The sequence below is a fragment of the Halichoeres trimaculatus genome, unplaced genomic scaffold, assembly GCF_033239565.1.
Source record: "Halichoeres trimaculatus isolate MK-OKI-2021-1 unplaced genomic scaffold, fHalTri1.1 fHalTri1_scaffold_11, whole genome shotgun sequence".
Classification (NCBI taxonomy): Eukaryota; Metazoa; Chordata; class Actinopteri; order Labriformes; family Labridae; genus Halichoeres; species Halichoeres trimaculatus.
The window spans coordinates 4334926-4352046 of NW_027437189.1; the positions used below are offsets into that span (position 1 = coordinate 4334926).

General features: G+C 37.4%; 1 protein-coding gene across 1 annotated transcript; it reads left to right on the forward strand.

Annotated features, from left to right (window-relative positions):
* The first annotated feature begins 1513 nt into the window (after nt 1-1513).
* Nucleotides 1514-16621, forward strand: ctdsp2 (CTD (carboxy-terminal domain, RNA polymerase II, polypeptide A) small phosphatase 2). Its single transcript, XM_074681629.1, has 7 exons — nt 1514-2196; nt 7561-7724; nt 8642-8743; nt 10550-10606; nt 11208-11300; nt 14205-14390; nt 14869-16621. The coding sequence occupies exons 1-7, from the start codon at nt 2136-2138 to the stop codon at nt 14992-14994; spliced, it is 789 nt and encodes a 262-aa protein (XP_074537730.1). The 5' UTR covers nt 1514-2135; the 3' UTR covers nt 14995-16621.
* Nucleotides 16622-17121: the final 500 nt, after the last annotated feature.

Sequence of the window (17121 nt, forward strand, 5' to 3'; positions counted from 1 at the left end):
GTTTGCAGGCAAAACAAGTTAGTTTCATTTTACTGTTTACTGAGTGGAGAAAGGGAAGCAAAGGAAGGAGGGAGAAACTGAAAGGAGCCTGGGTCACTGGTTTCACTCTGCCCTCTGTTACCCTCGTAAAACACTGAGGGACAGTTTGGGTTTATTCCTGCATGAAGCAACAAAATTCATCTGACACGGAGACTGGGAGCCATGGAGGAGGGGAAACATCTGCATGAGGACTGCAGGTATACTGAAAACTTGTTTTTCCATAGGATAGCCATAAAAAAAGAGGAGTTTGACAAAAAAAAATCAGTTAAATCACCTACTTTGAACAAGGTTTCCATACTTCCTGTGTTAATTAGAGGTCGTGCTGCAAAGATATAACTCATAGTTTTGTTCTGTTAAGCATGAGGAAACATTTAACAGGTGACTAATGGAGCTTAGCATAAATAATAAATAATAAAAATCTAGAAAAACTTCTCTTAAGTGGAAGAAATGTAAAGTTTCATGGTTTCTCGGTGAAGTTACACAACAGTTATCACACATAAATAAAGCATTAAAACTAATAAAGTCTGTAGCGGTAATATCTGGATAGATTCCACTTTGCTTTATATACAATGACAAACCTTGACAACTTTTTGTGCTATTTTTAATTTTTAATTTTTAGAAGTATTATTCAAATAATTTATATCTATAATCCCATTTTAATCTTAATTATCTTTTTAATATGAAGGTATATTCCCTTAATGATACTATGGGTTGGAGGTTGGAGGAAGGTATCTTGGAAATATATATAATAACTGCATAACTGTGAATTCCTAAAGTGTTTTGCCAAAAAAATAAAAAATAAAATAAAATAAAAAATAAAAATTAATATATATTTTTTTGGATCTTTTTAAAAAATATTTTTAAATATAATATTAACTATAAGGGGAAGAAAATTAAATACTTTACGACTGTTAACCTGTATGTAAAATTACATAAGGCTTTCTGACTGTGAATTCCTATGTTTTGCAAAAAAAATAAAAATAATAAATAATAAGAAATAAAATATATATTTATAAAATATATATTATCTTTTTTTAAATTTATTTTTTAAAATAATATTAACTAATAGAGAGTTGAAAATTAAATCCTTTACGTCTGATTACTTGTTTGTTAAATTACAGAAGGCTTGAATTCCTATATTGTTTTGCAAAAAAAAATACAAATAAAAATAAAAATAATTAATGAAAAAATAAATATTTGTAACCTAAAAAAGAGTTGAAAATTAAATCCTTTACGACCGTTAACCTGTATATAAAATTACAGAAGACTCGTCGTTGTTTGACTGGAAATAATGGTGAAAATTAATGTTTATATTTTTAAATAATTAACAAACAATGCGAGTTCATTTGTACGAGCAGCAGCGTTGAAATGTGTTCGCTGCGGAGCGTGCAGGACGGGGAGGAATGCCTAGCCACGCCCCCTCTCCTCGCGGGCGCCCAATCCGAGAGCGGCAACGGTTTCAAGGCGCCCGCGGAGTCCCAACCGTAGAAAAACAAAGCATCTGATAACAACAAAACTCGCATTTAACGTCTGTAATTACACGGGATTCTTTTTTGTTTCGTCAAAAACGACTCCAGGGAGTTATTCCGGGTGGTTTCCGTCGCCGTTTGAGGCCCAACTGGCGATGTTGTTTATCTGTAGTAAGGGGGGGCTTGAAACCGGCCTCCCTTGCCCCATTTCCTCGGTTGTTTTCCTTCTCTCGCCTGGATTCTCCATGTTGTTGGTGCAAGAGTGAAGACTTCGCAGCGACGGGAGAGGGGGGCTGCTCGGTGATATTTCCACTTATAGCCAGCTGTAAACCCAACACTACGGAGCGGAGAGGCTCTAAAACAGCTTTTGTAAACACATTCAAGTGCCTTGCCTCCTCTCTGAGCGGAGCAACCGAGAAAAGAAGAAGAAGAAGAAGAAGAAGAAGCGGGGGAATAAAGGAAGCCAGGAACAAGATAAATCCCACTCTCATCGAGGATTGTAACTGAGGCGGATGACAAGTTACCTCGGTGAATAATTGAGTCCACTTGTCAATAGAAGCCAATGAGGGATGCCCATCAGTGCTCGGGGACAGGATTTGAGGATTTTGAGGGCTCCGTGATTGTCAGATGGAAAGTTCTGTTATCACCCAAGTGCAGAAAGAAGACGTGCAAGTGTCACCGAAAACAGGTGAGAAACGGGCTCAGTGGGGTGAATATTTCACAAATGACGTGTTTATGGTTTAATAAACGCAGATTAATGTGTTTGGAGGAGGTTGTAGTGCGCCTGTTTGACAGTTGAGCGATGCGGACGCACGTCGAGCGCGATTTGAGGCGCATTGCCCCCCTCCTCTCCCCTCCCCTTCCATATTTTTACACAACCAACCTCTTATATTATTTACATCTCCCAATTCTTATCAGAAAACCACCAAAATGTGTGCTTTTGTGAGAAAACCGCCGTTTTCTTCCTTGATTACGCGCACATTCCAAAAAACGCAAAAAGCGTCAAAATGAAACTGAAGGACCTGAGGTTTTCTCCACGTTTGAGTCCATTACGCGCACAGTTGTTGTGTTTTTGCAGTTTTTTTTTTAAATTGTGAGGCTTCTTATCTTCACATGTGTTGTTGTGATCAGAGGCTCTCCAAAAAAAGCAGAGCCTTGCCGTGTATGTATTTATGTGGATCAGGTTCCAGCTTGTTTGGCACCATCCCATATCCTCCTACTACAACCAGGTAGAGCGCGGGGAGCTCGTCTGTCACCACAAGCAGCAGCAGCAGCAGCAGATCTGTAGTACAGAGGAAAACAAGCTGCTATAAACTATATATAGTGAGTGGTGTGTGTTTGGTGGATGGGTTTGTGCAGGGGGGTGGGTCTCAGATCTGCGCGCTGCTGCTGCTGCTGCTGCTGCACTGTCCTCACATTTGCTTAATATTTAATCAGACACATCCCTCCTCCTGATGAATCAAACATTTTAATGTGCTGGTGTGTGTATTAAGAGCAGGGCTGTGTAGAAATACCAGGTGCCGCGGTGTGACAGCGGAATGCACAAACACACCCCTCTGCACACGCCCATTGTAGCGCCGTTTCAAAGATCTCGTTGTTTGAAGGCTTCAAACAGGCTCTGCTCATTGACTCCTTCCTTAAAGGGTTAACACCGTGCACAAAGCGCGGCTGCAGGTATTTCTCCCTGCTTCATGTCACACTTCAGGCTTGGGGAATAACTAACAGCCTCCTGTGTGTGTGTGTTTGCATGTTTTGCATGCTGGATTTGTCTGCAGGATTAATCTGCTCTCTGTCCTTTCAGATGCATGTGTTATGTCATACATGCCAGTGATCCGCGCTGTCTTCCTGAGGGAAATCAATAAAGCTGGCAGCATCCATGGAGTATCAATCATGTGGTTTGATTTTTCTTCCAGGACGTCTTTGTCTTAAACATGCTGTTGTTGTGTAATCCCGAGGAGGCCTGAGGGTCAGCACGCTGGACGCTGTAGATTAGAGAATAAATCAGTTGGCTGGCACACTTCTGGGTGTTTATCAACAGTTCCTCTTTCGAGTAAGAGCTGTGTGTGTGTGTGTTTACAGTTTCATGATGTATCGATGGGTTTAAATTCTGCATCTGCTTGCAAGTCCTCACACGAAACACACCAGAGGCAGGAATGCTTTCTCCCTCCTTCCCCAACACGTCTCCTCAGAGTCTGATCAAAGACCTGCACAGGTCACCGAGGTGTGACTGACTGCCCGGTCCATCCTCCGTGCTCCGTGCTCCGTCTGGCTTTCTGCAGCGTCTCGCTCTTTAACGTGGTTGGAATGTTTTCTGTCTGTGTTTTCTGTTGAAGGTTCGGCTGAAAAGTGTGGGTTTTCCCGCCCTCTGTGATTATATAACATGTACCAGCCATTTCCAGCAGCAGCAGCAGCAGCAGCAGAGGCAGGCGCATTAAAAACAGGTTTCATGTGCGGGCTAGCCATCTCCTGTGCAGAGATTTAAAGAGGGGGGCTGTGTTTTTCAATCAAGGCTGATTAGGAGGAATTTCCTAACAAGGGATTGTGGGAAAGAGTGTTTTTCCCAGACATCTTCCCACATCTTGGAAAGCAGCTCATACATGTGTGAAAGGAGAACGTCAGAGTTTTAAAGAGGGCTTCCTAACAGGCTGCTTTAAGTTGACTTCATCAGAATTCTTATCAAGTGTTTTTGTCTTATTTAAAGTAAAAATTCTCTTTTTATTCTTGATATGAGCCACATTCAACTGGTCAGTCCAGAAAAATGTCTTGTTTTAAGTAGAGGTAGACCAATATATCGGCCGGCCGATATATCGGGCCGATATTTGGACATTTGTCTCTATCGGCCATCGGCCGTATTTTCTTTTAAAAAGACGATTTTTGATCTGTTGTATAAAATGACGCAATTTTTGATCAGGCACAAAAAAGATGAGCACCTCAAACTTGTGGAACCACTTGGATACATTACATACTTTTGTTCAAATTATATTAATAAGTTTAAATTTCTTTTCTGACATTTTAAGAAGAGTGTGAATGTTTACTACTGCTTGTTACATTGTGTGTTTACTCAGACAAAATATTACATTGTTTTGAAAGCTGAATAAATGTTCAGAGGACTGGACACGACTTGTTGTAATAGATTTCTTTTAGTTGCTCAGAAATTGCTGCGTTTCATAAAAATGTGATAAATTTATATTTATTTAACAATCGGCCTAAATATCAAATTGGAAAAATCGACTATGCATATCGGCATCGGCTGCCCAAATTTGGAAAGCATCGGCATCGGCATCGGCCCCCAAAAAACCCATATCGGTCGACCTCTAGTTTTAAGTTATTTAGTGAAATGTGATGCAAAATTTGCTTTAAACTAGAATAACATCTTAATACAAGTAACTTTTCTCTTGTTCCATTGGCAGATTTCCTCATTTTTTATTTAAATAACTTAAAACAAGACATTTTTCTGGGCTGGTCAGGTGAATGTGGCTCATATAAAGTGGGGATGCACTGATATGAAAATTCTGGCTGATACTGATATTTACCGATATCGATATCAGAGAGAAAGAGCGGCGCACAAACCAACCATAGAAAGGATCAAAGGATGTAGCGCCCAGGATAATTGTGATTAAAAAAGTACGTTTTGTCTGTTTTTTGGATCAAAAACAGGAAGAGAGGCATAAAAGAAGAGAGTCCACTCTTCTTAGGTAGTTTTGGTGTTTACATAGTCAGAGAAAACAAGATTATTTGGGTCTTTAAAGATCGTTCAAGACGCTCTGAAAATGGACAGCAGATAATGAGTAAATATCGGCTGATATCAATGTTATCAGCCGATACCAGTATTGATACCGATATATCGTGCATCCCTGATATTGAGTCTGAAAAGATATTTTCTACTTAAAATCAGACAAAATTAGAAAAAAATAATAGATCAAGTTTTACAAGCCTGTAGGTACAAAAAAAAGAGAGAAACTAACACATTTTGTCTCATAAAGGTTGTTTCAACTTATATAAGCATTGTTCTAGCTTTAATTCTGTGATTGTTTTACATGTTTGTTCATGTTATATATCATGAATACACGATATCTAGGTATGAATATTGGTATCGGCTGATGTTAGTCATTTTTTAACGTATCAGTATCAGCCTATACCCATACGTAAAAAAATGACCAACATCAGCTGATACCATTATTGATAACAATATATCGTGCATCCCCTGGTTTCTTTCTTTTTCATGATACTGATAACATATTGGCCGATACCAATAATAATACCGATGTTTTATGAATCCCAATATTAAGTCTAAAAAGATATTTTCTACTTAAAATAAGACAAAAACACTCGATAAGAGCTCCATTTTTTTCCGGTGTATGAAAAAAACTCTGCAAAAGCATTTCATACTTTTCAAACGTGTTGGTACAAAAAAAGAAAGAAACCCACACATTTTGTCTCATAAAAGTGGTTAAAAAGAGTTGTTACAGCTTAGATTATGTTTTTTTTACATGTTTGTTGATGTTTTATATGGTGGATGCATGACATATTGGTATCAATATCTGTATCAGCTGATGTTGGTCATTTTTTAACATATCGGTATCAGCTGATACAGATATCTTAAAAAATTACCAACACCGGTTGATACTGATATCGATACCGATGAATCATGCCTCCCCAATATTAGGTTTAAAAAGATATTTTCTACCAGAAATAAGACAAAAACACTCTAGAAGATCTTAGTTTTTACCAATGTATATAGAAAATTTGCAAAAGACATTTCATTTTTTTCAAGGATGAAGGTACAAAAAAGAAAAAAAACAACACATTTTGTCTCTTAAAGGTTGTTACAGCTTTGATTTTGTGATTTTTTTACACATGGAGGCACAATATATTGGTATCAATATCAGTTTAGGCCAATATGTTATCTGTATCGCCTGATACTGATATGTTAAAAATGACAGACATCAGCAGATACTGATATTGATACCGATATATCGTGCATCCATAATAGTGAGTCTAAAAATATATTTTTTACTTAAAACAAGACAAAAACACTTGAAAAGATTCAGTTTTTTACAGAATATGCTAAAAAAAACTTGCATTTTATCTTTTTCAAGCATAAAGGCAAAAAAGGAAAAAACCCTACACATTATGTCTCTTAAAGGTTGTTACAGCTTTAATTTTGTGATATTTTTTCACCCCTTTGTTGATGTTATATATCCTGGAAAGACGATATATCGGTATCAGTATCGGTATTGGCTGATGTTGACCATTTTTTAACGTATTGGTATCGTTGGATATGTAAAAGTGGGCCATTACCAATATGATAAAAAATGACCATCACCAGCTGAAACCGATATTGATACCGATATTAATATTAATATTGATACCGATATATGGTGTATCCCTAATATTAAGTCTAAAAAGATATTTTCTACACAAAATAAGACAAAAACACTTGATTAGATCCCAGTTTTTTCCAGTATATGCCAACAAACTTGCCTTTTATTCAAGCAAGGAGGTACAAAAAAAGAAAGAAACCAACACATTTTGTCTCAAAAAGGTTGTTCAAACATAGTTAGGCGTTGTTACAGTTTTAATTTTGTTACTTTTTTACACATTTGTTCATGTTATATATTGTGGATGCAAGATATATCGGTATCAGTATCTGCCGATACTGATATGTTAAAAAGTGACCAACATCAGCTGATACCGATATTGATACTGATATACCTTGCAACCCTAATAGTAAGTCTAAAAATATATTTTCTACTGAAAATATGACAAAAACACTCTACAAGATCTCAGTTTTTTCCAGTGTATGCAAAAAATTTGCAAAAGCATTTCATGATTTTCGAACGTGTAGGTACATAAAAGAAAGAAACCAACACATTTTGTCTCCTAAAGGTTGTCACAGCTTCAATTTTGTGATTATTTTTGCACATTTGTTTGTTTTTAAGCTAGGTGAGCGTTAATCTGACGTGTAGTTTTGGCTTCACTGTTGTGCACACCCCCTGAATGACTCCCCCTCTCCCTCTCCTCTCTCCTCCTCCCTCCTGGTGACGGACAGGCCAGGTGAGCCGCTCTGCCCTGAAACAGCCTCGGAGTTGTAACATCTTCAAAGCGCTCTTCTGTTGCCTCCAAGCTCAGGATGGCCCCAAACCACCGCCACCACTGCCGCCACCTTCCCAGCAGGCCTTGCTGGAGTCGCAGGAAAATGGAACAGTTGTCAAGGTAACACCATTCCAGCAAAAAAATTTCACACCACTGAAAACAATTTGAAAACCTCAGCTCGTCTCCGTGCCTGCCTCTATTTCTGTTGATTTAAGGTTTAACTTCCTCGTCGTCGTCGCGCCCACACTCGCCTCCTCTCTCTGAGCGTATAGGAGGAGGTGTTTGGATAGTTTGGCCATCTGTAGGAATAAACACGGCCTCGTAAAAAGTGCACTTATCATCTTCCTCAAGCGTCGGTTCTTCTTCTTTTTTTTTTTTTTTAACGACAGTGCACTAAAAACCTGAGACTGCACCTGCTCTGAACACGTTGAAAGCTAACCGCAACTGTCTGCGGATATGGAATCACTTTGATGTTCACACTTGATCCTCTAAGGAAGATACGACAGCGCGACTATCACAGAGAGGGTGGCGTATTGTTGAGCAGTAATTGCTGAGGTGGAGAAAATAAAGCCTTAAAGCGTCTGCTGCACACTCGGCTCATCAGCTCCAGAAAGCGTGTAAGGAGCATTTCAATGAGCTGCAGAAACGTTGAGGAGTGAACTCAGCGCTAGAAGCACCTTCATTAATCCAAATTTGCATTCACTGGGTCACTTTTTCGCTCTGGATTACGACTGAACATCCTCCTCCTGCGTCTTGTTTTGCTCCCTCGTTGGATAATCTGTTCGTGTTATGTAACAGATTCATAAAAACCAACAGTTTTCTCATAAAGAGACTGAAGCAAATTAAAACACAGGGTTTGAAGAATGAGATCCTCCTGAACACAGAAGCTGCACGCGTGCACGCCGCTTTAATTTCCCACAGGTGAAACCAAACAGCCGCTGAAGTATCAGGATTAATCACGTTCATTACCCCACAAGCCAGATAAATGAGACACGCGTGTGTTTGTGCGCCGTTAAAGCCGTCATGTGTCTCCTCAGCCAGATGAGCCCAGCCTCCTGCCTGAGGTGGAGGACCAGGACCAGGGGAAGATCTGCGTGGTCATAGACCTGGATGAGACGCTGGTGCACAGCTCCTTCAAGGTACTCAGCATGTTGTCTGCTTTTTTTTTTTTTGCTGTATGCTACTAATTCAGTTAGGTTTTTTTTTTTGTTTGCTTTTTTTATTTATTTTTTATTTTTTTGCTTTTTGCTTTTTGCTACAATTTTCCATAGTTTGTTCTTTTTATTATTATTTTAAAAAAATGCTGTATTATTTGTTTTTTTATGTTTATTTTTTTGCTTTTGCTACATTTTCACAAAGGTTTTTGTGTTTGTTTTAAATTTTTGCAACAATTACACATCCTTTTTTTTTGCTTTTTGCTAAAATTACACTTTTTTTGCTTTTTGCTACAATTTTACATAGTTTTTTTTTATTTTTTTCTATTTTTTTATTTTTTAATTTAATTTTTTTTTATTTATTGATTTTTTTTGCTTTTGCTACAATTTTACAAAGTTTTTTTTTTTTTGCTTTATGCTAAAATTACCATTTTTTTTTGCTTTTTGCTACAATTTCACACGTTTTTTTGTTTGTTTTTGCTTTTTGCTACAATTTCACAGTTTTTTTTAGCATGTTGTCAGCCTTTTTTGTTTCATGCTACAATTTTAAAAAAATTTTTGCTTTATGCTAAAAAGACACATTTTTTTGCTTTTTCTACAATTTCAAATAGCTTTTATTGTTGGTGTTGTTTTTTTTTTTTGCTTTTTTCTTAAAATTCACTTTTGTTGCTTTATGCTACACTTAAACAACTTTTTTTTATTTTGCTTTATGCTTCAATTTCACATGGTTTTGATTTTTGCTATAACTTTACATAGATTTTTTGTTTATTTTTTTCTTGCTTTATGCTAAGATTTACCTTTTTTTGCTTTTTGCTCAGCTCATAGTTTATTATTTTTGGTTAATGCTAAAATTTGGCATTTTTTTTTTTTTTTTTTTTTTTTTTTGCTTAATGCTACAATTTCAGGTAGTTTTTTAAGCATGTTGTCTGCGTATGTGCTTTATTTTTAAGCCATTTTTCCAAGCATTTCTGTTGTGATGTATTTGATTTCTTTAGCATTAATCAGTGTAAGCTCATGAAAGTTGTCGTGTAGCAAACTGGACTTTAGTTTGATCAGTTTTTAAAGTGTGTAAGTGTTAGCAAAGCTAGTTCTTCTATCCCTTATCTCATCATGGTTGCAAAAAACCTCCAAAAAAAGCTTTTCTGTGATCAATCTGAGAGATGCATGATTATTTATTCACAAAAAGTACAAAGTAGATTCCTCAGATTTCTCATTTATGTTTTTTTTTAAGTTATTTGCTTTGGTGTATGTTTTGTGGCTTGTATTTTTTCCACAAACCAAAGATCGCTTCTTTAACTAGAGATGCATTATATATCAGTATCAATATTGGTATCTGCAGATATTTACTCATTCTTTTCCTCTCTGAACTACCTCTCAGATTCAGCCAAATTTTCATATTGGTGCATCCCTAACTTTAACCTTCGTTAAATCTTTCAGTTTTCTCTTTTAAATTGTAAAACATGTGAGAAAACATTAACAGATTCCCAACAAGATGACACAAAGCGCCTCACCTCAGAGATGTTGAGAAACAAAAGCTTTAAACACTCTGACTTTGGAAGCTGTCAGGATGAACCTGATGGATGAATCCTTCGCCTGTTAACGCCACTTTTCCTCCTCACAACCTCTCCTCACACTCAGAGGGTTACGCTGTGTTTGTGTAGGCTGCGTGCTGTGATTTACAGCAGCCGTGCGCGGCGTCGGCTTGTTATGTAATGCCATGTGAATGTACACAGCGCGCTTCATGTGGACGAGCATGCCAACCGTCTCCCTCTGTGTTCTCCCTCCATCCAGCCCATTAGCAATGCAGACTTCATCGTGCCTGTGGAGATAGAGGGGACCACACACCAGGTAAAAACTGCTCTGCGTGTGTGTGTGTGTGTGTGTGTGTGTGTGTGTGTGTTTGCTGTGGAGGAGGGGTTTGTGTATGTATGTTGATGTGTTTGCAGCGGTTGCTGAGCTAAAAAAGGGATGGGTCTTGTAACTGATCAGCCTGGTTTTCGCAGTGACGGGACCACAGAGCCCTCTACTGACCAGATGTTGAACAGAGACTCTGAAGAAAGAAAATGAGTCATTTCTGCTCAGTTTGTCTGAAATGTCACCAATAAGTGTTAAACCCACTCTGAGAAAAAGAAAAAGAAGAAGAAGAAGAAGAAGCCCTGAGTGGCTCGGCGCTGTGGACCCCTCTGTGCTGCAGAGCGTCTCCTCTGTGGACATGTGGAAATGTAATTAAGCAGAAATGTGATTCCCTGGACCCCGTGTGCTGGATCCCCGCAGGCCTCTGCCCGGTTCAAGTAATCCAGGATAGGCTGGTTAACACTGGCACGGCCTATTCTTGATTACTTGTTTCAGGAACGGGCCACTCGCAGCAAACGCATGAAGAGAAGAAGTCAAAGAAGTTAACTTCACGATGCCCGTGTACGACGTTTCCTGACGCTGTGTTTGTTCGCAGGTCTACGTGCTGAAGAGGCCGTACGTGGACGAGTTCCTGCAGAGGATGGGAGAGTTGTTTGAGTGTGTGCTGTTTACAGCCAGTCTCGCAAAGGTACTTTACATCAGAAAGGTCCTAAAAATAGCTCATCATATTTTATTCAGCAGCAACTATCGTCTTTGATTTGATCTCTGATCTGACGTCTGATCCATCAGATGTTGTTCTGCTTCCTCTCGTCTGTTAGTTCTCCCTTTTACTGTGAGAGTAGCTGCTTCACACGCTGTTAGTCGACACCCTGCCTACGTTTAAAGCCGGTCTCTGTGCTCATCTGGAGTGGGTTACACAAGCGGGAGGCAAACTTTGATTTACAGGTCAACTTTAGTTTCATTTATCTACATACAAGGGGAACGAAACAGGTGAGGGTCAGGTCATTCCTCCAGACCAGACAATAGAGAACAAAACGGTAAACAAACAATAAAGTCAAGACAAACAAGGCTGCAATGGGTAGTGTACAAACTTCCTGTTTACAAAGTGAAAAACTAAACATAGAAACAACGTTTGAACATGGAAAAGAAAGGAAGGAGTAAATACAAAGTCATTCACTGGTATTAAATAATGCTTTTGAATAATCTGCAAGATATTTTTCAAAGATTATATTCTTAAAAATGCCCCAAAGAGACTTCCTCAGAGTGCTCCTCTAACCAATAAAATCTGTAGATGGGCCATTTAGTATCCAATAAGACAAATAAAAGCAGCAATTGTCACTTTTATGAAGCTGGAATAAGCACCTAGATACATTTTTGATTCTAAAAACCATCAAAATAAAATGACTTTTTCTGTAGCTGACCCACTGAACAGGAAGGACATCATCTTTTTACCTAATTCAAATATTTGTGCCACATAAACGACAGTTTAAAACAAATATTGACATGTGCCAGCTGTTGAGATGTAACAGCCACATAACTAACAGTGCAGTTAGGGATGGGTACCGAATTAGGTACTTTTATTGGTGCCGACTGAAGTCTGTCAAAAGTACCAGGTACTGATTCATGTAGAATCAAAAGGTACCATGTTTAGGTACCTAAACGCATCCTTGTGACTGTGAGGGAGTGGAAGAGTAGGAGATTTTCCATGCTGGACATAAACACAGCATCGCAAGGTTATATACTAAAGAAAAAATATGTTAAATTGAAAAAATATATGTTTTATTATTAAATTAATTGATATTTTTTACCACATAAAAACAAAAAAGTACCGAAAATTAGTATCCTTGAGTACCAGTTTTCAGGTTACACTGAACGGAAAAAGGTATCCTAGCTTGTTTCTGTTGCTTTGAAGCTCTTGGTTCTTGGAAGCTCTTCTTCTGTTTTTATTTGACAGAGCATTATCTCTGATGTAAAGACAGAGTCACAGAGTTTAAAATGAGAAAATTAGCATTTAAAGCTGATGTTGATTAATGTACATCATCCCAGGACACAACAAACATTAGCATAATGGAAGAAGAATTCATAAACATGCTCTCCGACCCGGGAGACCCTGAAAATAACACTAACAACCTCAGATTAACACATTTTATGAATGTGGTTAATGTGAGGCTAATAGCATCAACCTAAGTGACTAAACAGCGCTGAAGCTGGAGTTAGCATAATCAGCTCAGCTCATCTTTATTCATAGAGCACCTTTCAGACTTTAAAGCAGTCGGCGCAAAGTGCCTCACATCAGGACAGAGACATGAAATGACAGGAAAAGGTAAAATTATACCAAGATAGAGGATGGGGATGTGAAACACGTCAAAATAAAACAGGAAAAAATAAGCAAAGATGTATTAAAACAATATATTAAGGTTAAAAGACACCAGAGAGCTGGTCATTGTGACGTCCAGAGGCAGAGAGTTCCGGAATGTGGGAACATCAAAGCAGAGACATCAAAGAGCAAATGGAACACTTAAAGTAGAAACATTCCGGAACCTCAGTGATGAGCCGGAACATTCCATGATGGAGTGAGGCCATGTAGAGCTTTAATAATGATTCTTAAAGAAGGGTGGAGTTACTTATAGGGCTGGTTATAAAAGTATGAATCAAAAATCACATTTTTGTTTTTAAGATGATAAAATGAAGTACTATTTATAATTTATTTATTTATGATTTAATTTGATATTAATAATATTTTCAATTTTTAATTTAATTATAATTTCTTTATTTATAATTTATTTAATTTTTATAACTATTTAAAATGATCTTTTATTTTTTAGCTCGCATGAATTTCCATGTTCTCACAGTGGAAAATCATCTGACATTCAGAAACTTAACAAAAAAAAATCCTGTGAAGCTAGTTTATTCATAGTTATGTCAAACTTTTGATGCTACACTGCTAAAACTGAAATCTAATCAAGTGTTTATGTTTAGTTTTTGGTAAAAATAGTCTTTTAAGAATTAAAACGAGCCAGAAAAATGACGTATTTCAACATATTAGAAGAAATAAATGAGGCCTGTTTGCTTTTAAAGAGTTTAAAAATCTTTTTATGGAGTAAAAAGTGTTTTAAATAATAATAAATTCTATTTTTAATGCACCTTTTCATTTCTTGAAGATGTTAAAAAGTTTTTTTTTTTTTTTTTTTTTTTTAAATCACTAGTGTTAGTTAAACGCCTTTAAGGAGGTGCAGCAGAGCAAAAGACCTGGTCCTGGTTTGCTGGGTGAGGAGTTTTTGTCAGGTTTCCAGACAAAAGACACATGTCTTAATACAAGGAACTATACAAGAACTTTTTTTTTTACGCTGTCGGCTTTTTTTACTCTTTACAAGCAACTCAGGCCTCATTTTAGTCTTAGAATATCTCAAATAAAGACACTTTCCTCAAATATGGAAACATGTTTCAAGTTAAATGTTGGGTAACCCAGTCCAGATCAGCACTTTTTCATTTGCTTTTCTTCTTTGTCGTTGTAAAAGTGCGTAGAAAATGCTTCTTTAGTCCAACCTTACACCTCCCTGCTCCCTCCCTCCTCCTCCTCCTCCTCCTTCAGTACGCAGACCCAGTAACAGACCTGCTGGACCAGTGTGGAGTATTCCGGACCCGGTTGTTCCGGGAGTCTTGTGTTTTCCACCAGGGCTGCTATGTGAAAGACTTGAGCCGTCTGGGCAGAGACCTCAACAAAACCCTCATCCTGGACAACTCTCCTGCCTCCTACATCTTCCACCCCAATAATGCTGTGAGTCTGATGGAAAAATCACTTTCTCTCTCTGACGTCTGGAGCTTTTTACCTTTAAGTTTCTCCAAAGGTTTTCTCCTAGGTTTGAGCTCGATAAGAAGGATGTGTCAATGGACGCCCAGATTTAATTAGCGCTCGGTAGTCGTCTTTATTTTTCCTTGTTGAGGGTGAAACTTATGAGATTTTTCCCTCTTATGTAAATTTGAAATCAGCATTCCTAGTTTATCCTTTGTTTTCTAATGGCTCAAGTTGGCTGGATACATTCATATATTGTTTGACAAACTGCGTCAAAACTCAAAAACATTAAGTTTATTCATAACTTTAGACGTTTTAATCCAAAAATAGTCAGTTGTTTGGATCCAGCATAACTAATCTGTTATCATAAATGCAGATTTGTAGTTTTAGATTTTATTTTTACATTTAAAAAACATTAAGGGCTGGTGAGTTTGTCAGTAACGGTGTTTTCCTTTCACCTCAGGTTCCCGTGGTGTCATGGTTCGACGACGTGGAAGACGCTGAGCTGCTCAACCTTCTGCCTGTGTTTGAAGAACTAAGTCAAGCTGATAATGTTTACGAGCGGCTGGACCAGCTCCGTGGACAGTAGTGAAGCTCTCGGTTCCCGTCAGAGCTTCAGCTTGAACCTTCTTCCTCCACAGCAGATCCTTTTTTTTTTATATCTAGACTAGATACGACGAGTTTCCAGACGCTGTCCTCCAAGCCTCTGCACAAACCCTCTGTTTAGTAAATCGTATTATCTCGGGGTTAAGGAAATTCCACGGCTGTAAAACACAATGTGTTTGGCTAAACTGAACGTGTAGATTGCAATCTGAGGCCTTTCCTCTGCACCTCAGTGCTGACGTTATTGACAACCACTATCTGAGAGCACTACGAGAACGGGCGGGAAGCAGCAACCAAAGCAGTCCCACCACAATCACTCCGGTCAACGTTAACGTGGTTCACTTGCCAAAGCAGAAGCCTGCCTGCCCTGACTTGACTTTTGGACACAGTTTTTTTTATTATTGTGCCTTTTAGGAACAACAAGAAAAAAACATCAGCTCTTTTTTTAAATTCCACAAGATTTTATACATTTATTGATTTCTTTTTATAGGTTGTTTTATAAGGAAATCTATTTTTAAACGTGGTTCCTCTATGCAACCCATGGACAGTACCTCCTGAGTAGCCAGTCAATAACTGCATTCAGCCCATGTAAACATTACTGTGTCGCCTTATTTACCTGTACGTGAGCAGCAAAACAAAGTGTATTTTACATATTTGTACTATAAAAAATGATTTCTAGACAACAAATAAAGGTTTTTAGTGGTCAGGTTGGATATGTTGTAAGTAAACAGGGTGAAATCTTGTCTTTGATGCTCCGTCGAAAGCAGACACACTGGATTATGTCGGCACATAGGAGAAACATAACTGCCACAGTTTTCAGTTTTTTTCTAATAATAGTTCATTTTGTTTTTCTTGTTTCTATATGACAAAAATAAAAGCTTGCACTTGTTTTATACTGACAGTGCTGAAAGTAAAAAAAAAAAAACTGTGCCTTTTGAAATTCGGACAGAGAATGGTGTTCTGCCGGAAAAGAGATTTGTAGGCCTACACAGTCTGATGTGTCATGCTGAGCGTGAGTAAACACTGTCAAGAGCAAGTGTAATGCCATGTGGCTGTGGTACTTGCAGTGCAACACTTGAAAAATATCAAATTTGATTTTTTTAAGCATGTGTGAGCGTTTTTATCTGTATTTATTGGCCAAAAACATGGATTGTCCGATACTTCTTACTGCTTAACATTTTGTATTGTAATCCATTCGCCTACTTTGAGGCTGGCCTTGTGTTTAACTGTTTTATCTGTGCCTCAATTTGCTGTCGAAGCTCATGGATAATCCAAAAGAAAAAAATGTCAGCAGTTAAATCACAAACATGTAAATCCAAAATTCAATCGTGCAAGTTGTTATTTTTCTTTTAAATTCAGTACTTTGGATATTTTGTTGGGGTTTATGTCTGGGTTACGTGTTTTTTCTATGATGTTTCATGTCTGCCTGCATGTTAACGAGTAAAATATGACGATGAAATGTACCAGTTGTGATGACCAAAAGTATTTGTTGACAGTCACAATTTGTCTTTGTGTATCCAAACAAATCCATTTTGTCTACCTGAGCTGACCAAAACTCTAAAAGACAAGGTGCTACCAGTTTTTATTTTATAATAAAAATTGGTTATGATAAACCGTTTTGTTGTGTCATCTTTGTCCTGGTGGTGGCATAAATTTGAAAGTTTTAAAAAACCTTTGTTGTGTGCATTTTATACTTTTTTTCTAAAATATTTCTCACGCTAATAAAGTTTAATCCATGTAGAGCTTTACATTTACATAAAATATACTTGACCTATGCAAGACTTTTCAAAACTCAGCACTCTAGATGTGGTCAGCATATTTTATATTTGACAAACAGAAGTATAAATAAACAGTGTACATATACTTGAGTATTATTTATATTACTAATTTAGAGTCTACCTTGGTGGAATACAATGAGGTAAAATTTCAAAGAACATAAAGTAAGACTTACGAGAACTCATAACATAAAAAATAAAAACTATTCCCCGAAATTTTTTTTTTTTTTTTTTTTTTAATTTTAATTTTCATAATAATAGTACAAAATTTGGCCAACATTAACATCTTTCAACTTGTGAATTTTTCTTTTTCATTTTTTAAATAAAAAATAAATAAA